At 34.0% G+C, this 15,098-nt stretch overlaps 1 protein-coding gene across 1 annotated transcript in view; it reads right to left on the reverse strand.

The window, feature by feature from the left end:
- Window positions 1-15,098, reverse strand: part of LOC107674946 (SH3 and multiple ankyrin repeat domains protein 2-like) — a 99,316-nt gene that overhangs the window by 75,819 nt on the left and 8,399 nt on the right. The window contains exons 2-9 of the mRNA XM_016469107.1: window positions 10,456-10,649; window positions 7,937-8,140; window positions 6,205-6,276; window positions 4,296-4,404; window positions 2,882-3,033; window positions 2,762-2,765; window positions 1,888-2,039; window positions 438-554 (exon numbers count right to left, since the gene is read on the reverse strand). Coding sequence (XP_016324593.1) covers window positions 438-554; window positions 1,888-2,039; window positions 2,762-2,765; window positions 2,882-3,033; window positions 4,296-4,404; window positions 6,205-6,276; window positions 7,937-8,140; window positions 10,456-10,641 — 996 coding nt within the window. The 5' untranslated portion in view covers window positions 10,642-10,649. The remainder of the gene's footprint in view (window positions 1-437; window positions 555-1,887; window positions 2,040-2,761; window positions 2,766-2,881; window positions 3,034-4,295; window positions 4,405-6,204; window positions 6,277-7,936; window positions 8,141-10,455; window positions 10,650-15,098) is intronic.

Genomic DNA, 15,098 nt, shown 5'->3' on the forward strand with positions numbered 1-15,098 from the left:
TATATGTATATATATATATATATATATATATATATATATATATAAAAACATGTCACATTTAATATATACTTGCAGATTTTATATATAAATTGTCATAATATCATGAATATAATAGGTTTTCCAGTTAACATATTTCTATCATGCATTAAAACATGTTTTTTGTTTTGTTTTAAATAAATCCCAAAATCCCAAATCCCAGTTTAATCCCAAAAATGTAAGTTTCTCAGAAAGTTTCCCTGCTGCACTCAATCTCATCTCTGGCCCTGGGGCCATTGATTTTTCGCTGGAAACGTTATTGATCCACAAAGAGAAAACTATTTTTTAATATACTCTCCTATTGACAGCGTATTCTGTTGTATGACGCCAGTAACCTCTGTTTATTGACTTTTCAAATGGAGCTGACTTTGGATCATTAAAGGTACAGTGTGAGTACATACCTCTTTGTACAGAGCGCAGATATGGAGAGCTGTATTCCCAGATGCATTTTCCACATGCATGTCGGCTCCGTAGAACAAGAGATGCTCCAGGTGCTGGATGTGGCCGTATCGACAAGCCTGCCATACAAAATGGGAACAACTAGTTCACACAGCATATCATTTTAGTGAGAAAAATGAGCAAACAGATCTTGTAACAGTTTCTTCTGAAAGAAAAGCTTTTGTGAGCCTTAAAAATTCATACAGCAGCCTACGACAGATCCAAAAGTCTTTTAAAACATGAAAACATCATTAAGCCTTCAGTACGTTGTCATCTCATATTTTTCAAAGTGTCTAAAAGTAAACCATACATGCTGCTTTTCCGTTTTCCCAGCAGAGTGCCATCAAAAACACCACGGAAACAATTTGAATGGCATCCTGCAGTCCACCTGTCACAACACTAGATAGAACTATTTAATAAATAGAAAGTTCAAAACAACAGCATTTATTAGAAATGGAGAGCTTTTGTAAAATTACAAATTTACTGTCACTTTTGATGAATGTAATGCATCCTTGCAGAACTGCATTCACTGTATTAATTTCTTAAAAATAATTTAAAAAAAAAATCTAACTGACCCCAAACTTTTGAACGGCACTGTATATCATAAAAAGTGTCTTGAATTATTATAACCAATCATTAAACATTCACTTTACATTTTGGTTGTCAAACACAACTAATCGTATAAAGCATTTACTTATAACTTATAAAACCTACAAATTTAAGTACTCTGCAAAAACATGTAACGTAAATATGTAAAACAATACATATGCATGTAAACAAATCTGCTTGATTTCTTTTTTAAATAATGTCTTTGGGGTTTTTTTTATTCAATTTTACAAAACCAAGCAGTTTCATAACTGCATGACTAAAAGTTCATTTTCGTTTCATAACTAAATGATTACAAGTACTTTTTCCTTCTAAAATGACAAAACCCAGCCACTCAGTAATGAAAATAGGAAATCTATGGCTCTAGCACTTCGAACTGACTCAGATTCTGCATGAAGCCTTTTTAAGTAAACAGCCAGCAAGCAATATACTGCAAGAGCAACGGCAGACAGGAAATTGTGTTTTACAATATTCAGGGCACAAAACAGTAGTACATCAGCAGTATTATTTCCAATTGTTGTCAAGGGAAGAAGGCAACAATGAAATAATGAAGAAAAAACTTAATTACTGATTCATTTTTAAATAAACAAAACAGAGTGTGCTTTAAATAAAAGTACAATCTGTCAAAGTAATAAATGTAAACTGTAAACTCAGCAGCATTACTGACACAGTAAGATGTCACTGTACTGCTCTGTGTTAGATCAGCAGCAGTCATTCTTACAAAAAACAAAGTGACAATCAAAGAAGAGGATCACTCTAACACAGCCATAAACTCATGCCGTCGTTTTGGATGAGGTCATTTATTACCTTAAGAGCTATCTGGTTCTTTGCCCTGGCTGCTTTGTGCAGGGCAGTCATCCCATCCCGAGAGCGGAAATCTAAATGAGCCCCGCCGTTTTTCAATGTCACTATAATCTCCACCATATTGTCCAGGTGGGCAGCAAGGGTTAGTGGTGTCTCTGCAGACCAGAAACACAAAAACAAGTTCATTATAATGTATTAGGTAAATCTCTCTTAATAAAAGCAAGATATTAATCAAGGGATTTGTATGTTTTATCAAAACAATAATTTGATATGTATAATATTGGACTATATCGGATACTTGGTTGTGTATACTATAATCGTTACAGTTGTGAGAAAAAAAAATCGAATATATAAATGACATTGTGATACTGTAATTACGTCTTTATTTGTGACTTAATACAATGTAAATATAAAGATAAAAGAAAAATTATAAATTCATAACTGCATGACTAAAAGTTCATTTTCGTTTCATAACTAAATGATTACAAGTACTTTTTCCTTCTAAAATGACAAAACCCAGCCACTCAGTAATGAAAATAGGAAATCTATGGCTCTAGCACTTCGAACTGACTCAGATTCTGCATGAAGCCTTTTTAAGTAAACAGCCAGCAAGCAATATACTGCAAGAGCAACGGCAGACAGGAAATTGTGTTTTACAATATTCAGGGCACAAAACAGTAGTACATCAGCAGTATTATTTCCAATTGTTGTCAAGGGAAGAAGGCAACAATGAAATAATGAAGAAAAAACTTAATTACTGATTCATTTTTAAATAAACAAAACAGAGTGTGCTTTAAATAAAAGTACAATCTGTCAAAGTAATAAATGTAAACTGTAAACTCAGCAGCATTACTGACACAGTAAGATGTCACTGTACTGCTCTGTGTTAGATCAGCAGCAGTCATTCTTACAAAAAACAAAGTGACAATCAAAGAAGAGGATCACTCTAACACAGCCATAAACTCATGCCGTCGTTTTGGATGAGGTCATTTATTACCTTAAGAGCTATCTGGTTCTTTGCCCTGGCTGCTTTGTGCAGGGCAGTCATCCCATCCCGAGAGCGGAAATCTAAATGAGCCCCGCCGTTTTTCAATGTCACTATAATCTCCACCATATTGTCCAGGTGGGCAGCAAGGGTTAGTGGTGTCTCTGCAGACCAGAAACACAAAAACAAGTTCATTATAATGTATTAGGTAAATCTCTCTTAATAAAAGCAAGATATTAATCAAGGGATTTGTATGTTTTATCAAAACAATAATTTGATATGTATAATATTGGACTATATCGGATACTTGGTTGTGTATACTATAATCGTTACAGTTGTGAGAAAAAAAAATCGAATATATAAATGACATTGTGATACTGTAATTACGTCTTTATTTGTGACTTAATACAATGTAAATATAAAGATAAAAGAAAAATTATAAATACACTACCATGTAAGAGTTTGGGGTCAGTAAATCTTTTTTTTTTTTCTTTCAAAGAAATCTTTTTTTTTCCCTTTTATAATAAATAAAATTACACTTTTATTCAGCAAGGATGTATTAAATCATTGTGTGTATTAAATGTATTAAATGTCAAAAGTGACATTACAGATATTTATAAAGTTACAAATGTTTTCTGTTTCAAATAAATGTTCTTTTGAACTGACTCTTCATCAAAGAACCTTTAGGCAGCACAACTGTTTTTAACGTAGTAATAATAATAATCAGAAATGTTTTTTAAGCATAAAATCAGCATATTAGAATGATTTCTGAAGGATCATGTGACACTGAAGACTGGAGTAATGATGCTGAAAATTCAGCTTTGTATGACAGGAATAAATTACATTTTAGAATATATTGAAATAGAAAACTGCTTTTAAATTGTAATAATATTTCATAATATTACTGCTTTTACTGTATTTTTATCAAATAAATGCAGTTTTGGTGAACACAAGAGACTTTTTTCAAAAAAATTAAGAATCTTACCGACCCCAACATTTTAAACAATAGTGTATATAAATATAATAAAATATAAACCTACATAATAACCATTTTGTTCTAATTTTGAGGCAGAATATATAGATTATATAGACTAGAACATACAGACTATAGATATACAGTATAGTGAGAGTATACATTTAGTATCGTAAAGATTTATAATCTCTGCCATCAAATCCATCAACTGACATAAAAAAAAGAATTATCGCTAACGGTATTGGATATGGCCATGAGATTAAATCAGTGAGTAAATACATTACATATTAACTGCTGAAATACAATGTAATGTTCCGACCACACCATATCGATTAAAAAGGAAACAAAATAATGGTGCAGTAAAGTAATCAATCTGGAACTGTAGCTTGGGAACAAAGCCTGAATAGTCCTTAATGTGCAATTCTGGAGGTTATCTGATATGGCATTCCGTACCACCAGTTTCAGGGTCATGATAGTTGGGGTCCAACCCTCTCTCCAACATCTTGGAGACTTTGTTCACTTGATGATGCTGGATATAATCCATAAATTTCCTCAGGTTGACCTTAAAGGAGGTTTAAGAGAGAACGAGAGTGCAGGTGAGGTTAAACGAGAAACACTGACAGCTAATGATTGTGGAGGAAGTTAAGGAACAGGAGCGAGTGATGGAAATGAAGTTGACAAGAGTGTGAAGGGTCTCTGCTCACTTCCTCTCTCATGTTGAGATCTCTGGGACACACATGCTGCGATACAAGGCTAGATAAAAATAGATAGGAGAGCAGCTCCCAGTACAGAGACATCAGAGAGAGAGAGAGAGAGAGAGAGAGAGAGAGAGCACAGCTGATTTGGCAAGGCAAAGAGTTAGAGACCACTTGGCAAGCTACGGCATGCTACGAACACAGATCAACGCACATCAACTCTTACGCACAACCCAGTACACACACAAAGACCTCCAACACAATAGAGTAAGTGCCATACTCGTACAAAACATTAGAGTTTGTATTATTTAACTTCTGGATCCCGTCCTACCAACACTAGCTATCAATAATTCACACCTCGACGCTAGCTAACAACTTTAAACCCATTAGGCTAACTACAATGTAGAGATGTCACCTAGCACAATGACAACATTCATCCTTTTACACTGTAAAAAGTATTCTTGTCAGTGTTATCTTACAAAAATCACGTAAAACTGGTTTATTCGTTCAGAAATATTACATTTCAACAAACCGACAATGAACTACATATACTTCATTCACTGTGTCTGCCATGTTTTCTCACTGACACACCCAAAAAAAATCCAGAGTTTCCCATTTAATTAAGACATGGTGGTGGCATTAATGTGCGTTCAAATTTTAAATGCAATCTTTCCAAAATAACTTGAATGCACCATGAGTGCCTATAAGCAATCATTTATGCGCCAGCCGAGCAACTGCCATTGAGTTCAAACAGCCAGCTTTCTTCAGTTATTACATTTCTCCTTGGGTTACGCCAATAAAAATAATTTTTAAGAGTCAGATCATGTAGAAATATCTCTTTAAGGTAACAACTACACCTTTTCATTTTTTATAATGCAGTCAGATTTTAAAAACAAACCCCTCTAAGCATTTGCCTCCACTGCATGTATAATGCACTGATATTCAGTATGATCTGAGGTGAATATCTGTTCCTCTGAAACAACTATGTACACAAAGCTGTTCCTACATCATCCTTTACAAACCCTGGTGGCTTACGGAGCTGTAATATAATAATTTATTAAGGGAGCTTGAAAGCTCAGAGCAATGAGAGGGGGAATTTTTAATGCTGAGAGTAGCAGTGTGGGGACGGGAGATAAATAGGATGAGCAATAAAGAGGAAGAGATCGAGCACAGCACATGACATACAGTGCTGGAAGAAGTCGGCAATTAAAACTTGGTTCGGAGCTTCGATTGCAAAAACGCTCATGACCACAGAGGAAAAACTGTCCGAAAACACTAAAACGTCAACATCAATGACCATCTCGCCCCGAAAATCCTGCTAAGTCCAAATGTATGTAAATGCTCCGGTCTCCTGCATTATTTAGCAGCAGACTCTGGAATGATTGCTGTATGTTAGATATTCATTCCTAGCGACTGAATATAAAAAGCAAGATTTTCAAACATTTCTTTCCTGTTTTAACAGTCGTATCCTAAGACGCCCTCTCCTGCTTGCAATTAAGCAAATAGCTTCCATTTGATATGAATGTAAAAGACACAATTATCATAACGGAAAACAAGTTAATCACCACCTGCGCATCAAAAATAGACACATTTTTGACAAATATGCATAGTAGGCTAATCGACATATGTCACAGCAACATTTTTATAAAAAAAAAGAAAAGTCTTACCTGTGTGTGGAGTTTTTCTATTTGCTTTTCGTTGACGTTTGGCTGCTGGTACACTCTGCTCTTGTAACGGAACTGCAAAATTAAATCGGAGTGAAAAAAACATTCCGTTTATATGCTACATTGGATTAATTTAGAAATTAATATCATCTTTAAATATTCAGTTTAACAAAATTTGACGTGAAATAATCTAGAAATAATAAAGCATTATCCAAAACGTTCCATGGTACTGCTACAAATAAAAAAAAAATGGATTACAAATATCATGGTACATTAATAAGACAATTATTTAATACCCTATTTTATATCAGAGTACTAAAGTATTATGGTACCATCAAGTTTTTTCGTAAGCAAGACGGCATACAAATAATGTCTTTAAATAATTTATATAAACCTTAGCTCAAACAAATGATAAAATAGAAATATGTTTCATTATACTCCATTTGCAGCTCTTCTTGGCTGGTCGCTGCCTTGATAGTAATATGATTATATCAGGCCCTGAGGCTTGAATGAAAATACAGGAGAACTACAAAAGGTTCCGGTTACACCAGCCTGACATCAGCCTTCTCACAGAGAGAGCTGAGAATGCTCCTGTACAGAAAGCACATCTTAAAGAGGGATGCCAGCCTCATATCACTGCATTGGTGGCAATTTATAGCAGTTATCATCACTGTCAAAACTATTTTGTCATTGGGATCGTGCTTGACATAAATCATAAATATGAATGGATATTTATACTCACAATTAAATTATTTTGATAACTTATATTAATTAATGTCCATGCTGATTACCACAAAAACTATTTGGACTAAAAAAAGGATTTTAAGAAATAAACCATTTTGCCATTGTGATTATCCTTGACATAATAAATATGAATGGACATTTGTACTCACAGTTAAATTATTTTGATAATTATTCATTATTGTTCATGTTGATTACAACAACAAAAATTATTCAGATTTTTCTTTAATTGTAAAAATTAATAAATAATATTAAATAATTAAAAAGAAATACAATAATAAAATCTGTGTTTACAGTAATGCATTTACAATGGAAGTCTATGTATGTATATTACACTCACAATAAAATTAAAACTATTTTAATTTAATTTTAATGAATGATACATTAATTGTGAAAATTTTTTTAAAATGTAAAATAATTAAACGAAAACAAAAAAACAATAAATAAACTGATCCTCCTTGACATAATAAATATGCATGGTCATTTCTTCTCACAATAAAAAGTTAATAAGATTAATTATTGTTCATGTTGATTACCACAGAAAACCATTTTGATTTGTTCCTTATTAAAAAAGAAAAGAAAAAAAAAACTTAATAAATAACAATAAAACAATGATAAAAACTGTTTACACTAATACACTGTCAATGGAAGTTTAGGGGGCAAGTGCACTGGAGGGTTTTAAAGCAGAAATGCAAAGCTCACATATTTGGTAAAGTGCTTAAATGGATTGTTTCGTACAAAATAATGTGTGCTATTTGCGCTTTAAAGTTGTCCAAATCTTCCTTTCAGTGATGGCACTACTGTTCTAGGCAGATTAACTTCTAGTTCAGTGTCTACCAGCATAATTCCTGTGGATATTTGTGGAAGTACTTTGCAGATAGTGACATCCAATGTCCCTTTCTGGTATCCTTGCACATATTGTGTCAAAGTTACATCATGGATCGAGCTTAAGTTGACTCCGCAACATTCAAGCAACAAACTAGTGACACGTTACCTCAAGGGTTGGAACGCCTTTATTGGTGGATAGCGGATAGTCTCTCAGGGGTCGTTCTTCCTCCAGGAAACCACTCTCCCTCCCGTCCACAGCTGGCTGGAAGAGCCCGTAGTTGAGCACATCCCTCAGACTCTGTGTGAGTGTACACAGGATCTGCTGCTTAGCAACCCATACTGTGGCATCAGGACTGAACCTCATGGATTTCTGGCAAAGCCACAGAGAGAGAGGAAAAGAGAGAGAGACAGAGAAACGCTCTATCAGGCCATAGCAGGTGTACAGATTAACTAGGGGGAAAACATTTGTGTGCTAAAATGTTCAAAAGGGAGAAAACACAAATCATGTTTTATGACGTTATTTGGTGTTGGCTGACTGACAGAATGACATTTTATAATTAAAATTAAAATTAAAACGGTTATATCATACATTTTTTAGCATCTCATGAACATTTTCAACCCTCTTTTCGACCTTACATATTAAACAGTAATAAGTGTTTAGGTGCAGTCACATTAGCGAAATGTCAGCGGGCAGAAAAGATCGATTGTCTATTGTCAGTAGTGTAGCGATGTATGAAACAGCTCATCTCTTTCAAACCAAGGAGCTTTCAGTTGATCAGCTTGAACCTGTTGCAAAATCTGGTGGAGAATTATTTCGCCATCATGTAAAATTCCCCATCGCGTGGATTCCTAATGAAATGTACAGTATTTCGCAGAACAGCTGTAAAAGTGAACGCACCTTAAAGGAATACATCACTCCAAAGTGAAAATGTACTCAACCTCAGACCATCCAAGGTGTAGATGAGTTTGTTTCTAAATCAGAACAGATTTTGGAGAAATTTTGCATTACATCACATGCTCACCAATGGATCCTCTGCAGTGAATGGGTGCCGTCAGAATGAGAGTCCAAACAGCTGATAAAAACATCACAATCATTCACAAGTAATCTACACTCAACTCAAATCCATTAATTAACATCTTGTGAAGCAAAAAGTTGCATGTTTGTAAGAAACAAATCCATCAAGACATTTTTAACTTCGAACCATTGCTTCATGCTAAAATACAAGTCCTCTATCTATAATATTGCTTTCACCAGTGAAACAGTCATCTTGTCTGAATCAGGGGAGAAATGTGCAGAGATCAAGCACTATTTATATGTGAAAACAGTCCAAAACAATTCTAATCAAATATGTCAGTGGATTACGAGGACAAGATGGGCAAGCTTTACAAGATGGTAATTGATGGACTGGAGTTGTGTGGATTATTGTGATGTTTTTATCAGCTGTTTGGACTCTCATTCTGACGGCACCCATTCACTGCAGAGGATCCTTTGGTGAACAAAAGATGTAATGCTTAATTTCTCTAAACCTGTTCCGATTAAGAAATCTTCCGATGAACTATTCCTTTAACTGTGCATTTAAAGCCACATGAAATAAATGGTAGTTCAATGACTTTTAGTCCATGCAGGCTTTGAATTAATTTATATGCTAGTATTGTAAGCTCCTAAATACTGACAAAATGCACTTTCACCAGCAAGCATTTAAAATGTACTCTTTCACATCAAACTATAAATACTGATGATTCATCTTGCACTGCACAGATTTTTGTCCAATCAAATGCTATCTGAGAATGCTTGTTTCTTGGGATACTTTGAAAGAATACTTTTATCTGAATAATAGCGTCTTGTTCTTTTGGTTTTTAGAACTAATAAAATACCTCCTCTTTATTCCCTCAACGTGACTGAGATATTGTGGTATTGTTGACACGTAAATGGTATTGCTGACATGCAAATGCAGAATATGGAAAGCTTGGATAATTGTAATGCTCAATAAATGTGACACTGACAATAACTTGCACAATATACTAACCATAACCACATCAGCTATGTGCAAACACAATTCAATCCTCTGCTTCCTCCAAAAAGAACAGTTTCAGTAATGACAGACACAGATATTTTTAAAGAATCTGTTTTGAGAGAAAGCAGGAAAAAAGGTTTCCCTTAGTATTTTTTGGTTTTCAATTTTATTTACAATAAATCAAATTCTATACCATTTTCAGGTGTGTTTTGTGTTTTTAATATTTTTAAAAAGTAATTTATATAGCCACTTTAATCTGTATCGCATAAAAACTTGCTATTAATTGTTATATTACAATCCTGCCACATTCAAAAAGCTTATTTTTTGTAAATAAAAAGCCTGACAATGTCACTGCTTAATACCTATAAGTATTGTGATTTATGTTTTACTTTGTCAATCTTTATAGGCCAACTAAACTATAAATTTCAACAAAAATTTACCGTCAACTACAGACGTTGCATCCATCGATTCTGCCATGTTTCTCATTGACACGCCCCCAACTCGGAAACTCGGGGCTTAAAGAAAATTTCGAGTTTCCCACTCGTAATAACGACTTTGTGGTGGCATTCATGTGCGTTCAACTCGAAAATACGATCTATCCGACATGACTTGAACGCACCATATGTATGTATGTATGTGTGTGTGTGTGTGTGTGTGTGTGTGAACGCACAGTCTGCTGCAGGTCAGGGATGACCACACAGATGAGCATTGTGTCTCGCAGGCTGTTGTCCAGTCGGGCACTGGTAGGTCGATCCAGCCTTGGAGGCTCATCTCGGGAGCTGTCTGATTCCGAACTGACCGAGTCCGAGAAACTCTGGGCCATTTCCTCCTCGCTAGACATGGGGCTCCGTGGCATGATCAACACTGCAGAGAGAGAGAGCAAATTTTTGAATAAATTCAACGGCATACACAATGTCTAAATTAAAAATCTAATAAATTAAATTGACTGAATTTAAATTAGACTGAATAAAAATTAAGTATTAACCAATATATAAATAATACATCAATAATATTAATTAAAGAAATAAATACCCAATATGGTCGAAAATAAACGAAAATTAATTAGATATTATTTGCTTGTAAGTATTTCAATGCAAAATTCCAGTATAATGTAATCTTGTAAAGGTGATATGCAGATAAACAATAATTATAATTTAAGATTATCATGAACTTTTAGCTGCAGCATGTGAATTAATATTATTCTAATTCCCAAAATACATAAAAAATCAAATAATTGTCTTTATAAAATAGCAGTAAAAATAAATAAAATAAAATAACTTTAGAATTAACTTGAAAATAAAATACTAGAAATAACTGGAATATAAATTGGAAAATAAAATGAAATATTAACCAATATGCTGTAAAATAAACTAGAAAAAATGATCATACCTGGAATTAAAATAAAAAATAATGCATAATAACTTAAATACACTGAACAAAATTATAAACGCAACACTTTTGTTTTTGCCCCCATTTTTCATGAGCTGAAAAATAAATTGTGCAGTTTTACTGTATTGAGGGGTCCGGGGGCGTCCGAAAACCAGTCAGTATCTGGTGTGACCACCATTTGCCTCACGCAGTGCAACACATCTCCTTCGCATAGAGTTGATCAGGTTGTTGATTGTGGCCTGTGGAATGTTGGTCCCCTGTGCAATAATCATGTTGTCTAATCAGCATCTTGATATGCCACACCTGTGAGGTGGATGGATTATCTCAGCAAAGGAGAAGTGTTCACTAACACAGATTTAGACAGATTTGTGAACAATATTTGAGAGAAATAGGCCTTTTGTGTACATAGAAAAAGTCTTAGATCTTTGAGTTCAGCTTATGAAAAATGGGGGCAAAAACAAAAGTGTTGCGTTTATAATTTTGTTCAGTGTATAAATTGAACATAGAAAAACAAAACAAAACCACACAGTCAACTCAAGACCTCTAAGTGATAAAAACGGTTCTTGATTAGAAGTAGGTCCTTTGATGGACCAGCCTAAATCAGCTTAAAGGGAAAGTCATTTCAGATGGTGGAGCAAGTTATTATATCTTGATGAAAGATTACCAAGACAAACTTGTCTTTAATTTGGAATTGATGAATCATTCACAATAACACCTGGAACACATCAATAAAGTAAAATGGACACATTTTGACACATTGCAGTTGACTTTAGTGCCTATTATTCCCATACATAATATTTTCGTATTACTGTCTGGTCATTTAGCTCCACTTGTTCATCTCTCTGTGGCCTTTTGTGAAGTCATGGGTTCACCAAATGTTTCTGAACAGTCCCTATCTGCCCAGACTGAGCGTGTTTTTATTTCGTCTGCGGATGACTTTAGGAGTGCAGCAGGACACTGAAATGTCAGACTGTATATCACGTCATTTTAATATTTCTACTCCATCTTTTGGGTCTTTGCTACCTTGCAGGGATAATTGAACTGACTCACCAGAAGAAAATGAAAAGGTCTTGTTTATCACAAACTTGGTTAAATGAATAAATCAGCCACATTTAACTTAAAATATACAGTGAAGCCTTTGTTTATTTTCATGAATTGCTTCTAAGTAGATCAAAGCAACATTATAGTGTAACGTAACATGCAGCGTTTACATGCCAATAAAATCAACAATAATTTATTATGTAAAGGTTTGTATGCACTTTAAGCTGTATAGCATATGAATGAATATAATTAGAATTCCCAAAAGACATCAAAAACCACCTTGAGTGGCCTATTGTCTTTATAAAATGGAAGCAAAAATAAAATAAAATAAATACTTTAAAATCACCTTGAGTGTCCTGTTGTTTGAATAAAATGACAATGTAAGAAACCAAACAAAATATTAACTGGGAATTAAAATTCCAAAAAGAATAGAAGAATAAAATATCAAATAAATATTATAAAATTATAAAATAAAACTTTAAAATCACCTTGAGTGTCCTATTGTTTTTATAAAATTACAGCAAAATTAAAAACAAAACAAAAAATTTAATATGAATTGGAAAATAAAATAAAATAAAATAATAAAAACTTTAAAATCACCTTGAGTGTCCTATTGTTTTTATAAAATCACAGTAAAACAAAAAACAAAACAAAACTGGAAAATAAAACACTAAAAAATAACAAATAAACTGGAAAATAAAATAATTAATATTTTGTCATAAATGAAATGAAATAAAATATATACAGTGAGGTCTTGCATCCTAAAACTTTGTTTATTTTTTTGCTAGATTTTAAACCCCACTTTATTGGGCTCACAGACTTTTGGACCCCATTGTATATTTTATTGCCTGTTTTTTTTTTATTATAGCGGACTTAAGGTTTCCAAAAGGTACAGATGGAGCTGTTTTCTGTGTTTTGGGTTAGCACACACCATATTTCTGAAGTGTACACAAGCGTTAGACATCACAACAGGATTTCTGAACGGCAAACAAAATGTCTGGGTGTTTGGGGGGAAGTCAGCAAGCAATATCAGATAGTGACAGAGACAGAGAGAGAAAGAGAGAGAGAGAGGCTCAGACAGTAACTAAAGCAAAGAGGTCAGATGAAATATCTGACTAACGGCTCCTCGCTAAAGCTTAAATAACGGCATACGCAAACGAGACGAAGCAAGACAGCCGAAGATTAATTATTAGCACTCACCACATTCCCTGTGCATTTTGCCCCGTGAAAGGTTTGCAAATAATGAAATTGACCTTTCCATGCTAGCACGTCTTGATAATGCTAAACTACCATGTAGGTGGTCTAATAACTGCTATTGTTTAAAAACCCCACTATGTGATGGTTAAGGGTGCTTCGTGTAAGAATACACTTGTAGCTACAATATGTTACACAACCTAGAAAACTTACAATCAGCTTATGTAATGTGTTAAAATAATGTTTATAAAATATACTTTGAATGCGGCCGTGCCTGTTAGCAAAACCGAGCCCAGGGTTTCATACGCTAAATGTTTCATGCAATAACATGCTGGAGAAAATCAGCCGTCCTGGTGTCTCTCTCCCCAGTGGCTCAGTCAAGCGGCCCTGTCATTCATCAGGACTGTCAGTGTAGGTTTTCTTGCTTGACCTTTACAATCACCTGCCACCAAGACAGGATTCAAGAGGCAGGAAGCATTTGTCGATTATCGCTTGAAGGGTACCACCAATTAAAACCTTACAGCGTGGAGAGGAAATTGCAATTTATTATGTAGAGATTAGCATGCACTTTAAGATTAATGGTCTATTGTTAAAAACTAAACTAAACTAAACTAAAAACAAAGCATAAGCAAAGCAAGGCAAAACAACTACAAAAAAACACAAATAAAAAAACGAATCAAAACAAAGCATAAACAAAGTGAGGCAAAGCAAACAAAACAAAAATAAAAGACTGAAAAATAACAACAACAAAAAAACAAACAAAAGCATAAGCAAAGCAAAAACAAAAACAAATAAAAGACTGGAAAATAACAAAAAACAAAACAAAAAAACATGGAAAATACAAAAAATGGAAAATAACTGCACTATAAAATAATATGATATTTGACAATATGATTATAATAATATAAAATTACATAAAATAAAATATTAACTAATACGCTGGAAAATAAAATAATAAAATAAAATAAATAGCAACTTGGTGCACTAAAATAGAAAATATGGTCACAGATATGCATTTATCAACCGTTAATGATGGCTTCAAATGTGGCTAACGATATACATTATATTTCATATTTTGGACATTACATACAGGTGCATCTCAATAAATTAGAATGTCGTGGAAAAGTTCATTTATTTCAGTAATTCAACTCAAATTCTGAAACTCGTGTATTAAATAAATTCAATGCACACAGACTGAAGTAGTTTAAGTCTTTGGTTCTTTTAATTGTGATGATTTTGGCTCACATTTAACAAAAACCCACCAATTCACTATCTCAACAAATTAGAATACTTCATAAGACCAATAAAAAAAACATTTTTAGTGAATTGTTGGCCTTCTGGAAAGTATGTTCATTTACTGTACATGTACTCAATACTTGGTAGGGGCTCCTTTTGCTTTAATTACTGCCTCCATTTGGCGTGGCATGGAGGTGATCAGTTTGTGGCACTGCTGAGGTGGTATGGAAGCCCAGGTTTCTTTGACAGTGGCCTTCAGCTCATCTGCATTTTTTGGTCTCTTGTTTCTCATTTTCCTCTTGACAATACCCCATAGATTCTCTATGGGGTTCAGGTCTGGTGAGTTTGCTGGCCAGTCAAGCACACCAACACCATGGTCATTCAACCAACTTTTGGTGCTTTTGGCAGTGTGGGCAGGTGCCAAAAATCCTGCTGGAAAATGAAATCAGCATC

Source organism: Sinocyclocheilus anshuiensis, unplaced genomic scaffold, assembly GCF_001515605.1.
Source record: "Sinocyclocheilus anshuiensis isolate Anshui unplaced genomic scaffold, SAMN03320099.WGS_v1.1 scaffold1065, whole genome shotgun sequence".
NCBI lineage: Eukaryota > Metazoa > Chordata > Actinopteri > Cypriniformes > Cyprinidae > Sinocyclocheilus > Sinocyclocheilus anshuiensis.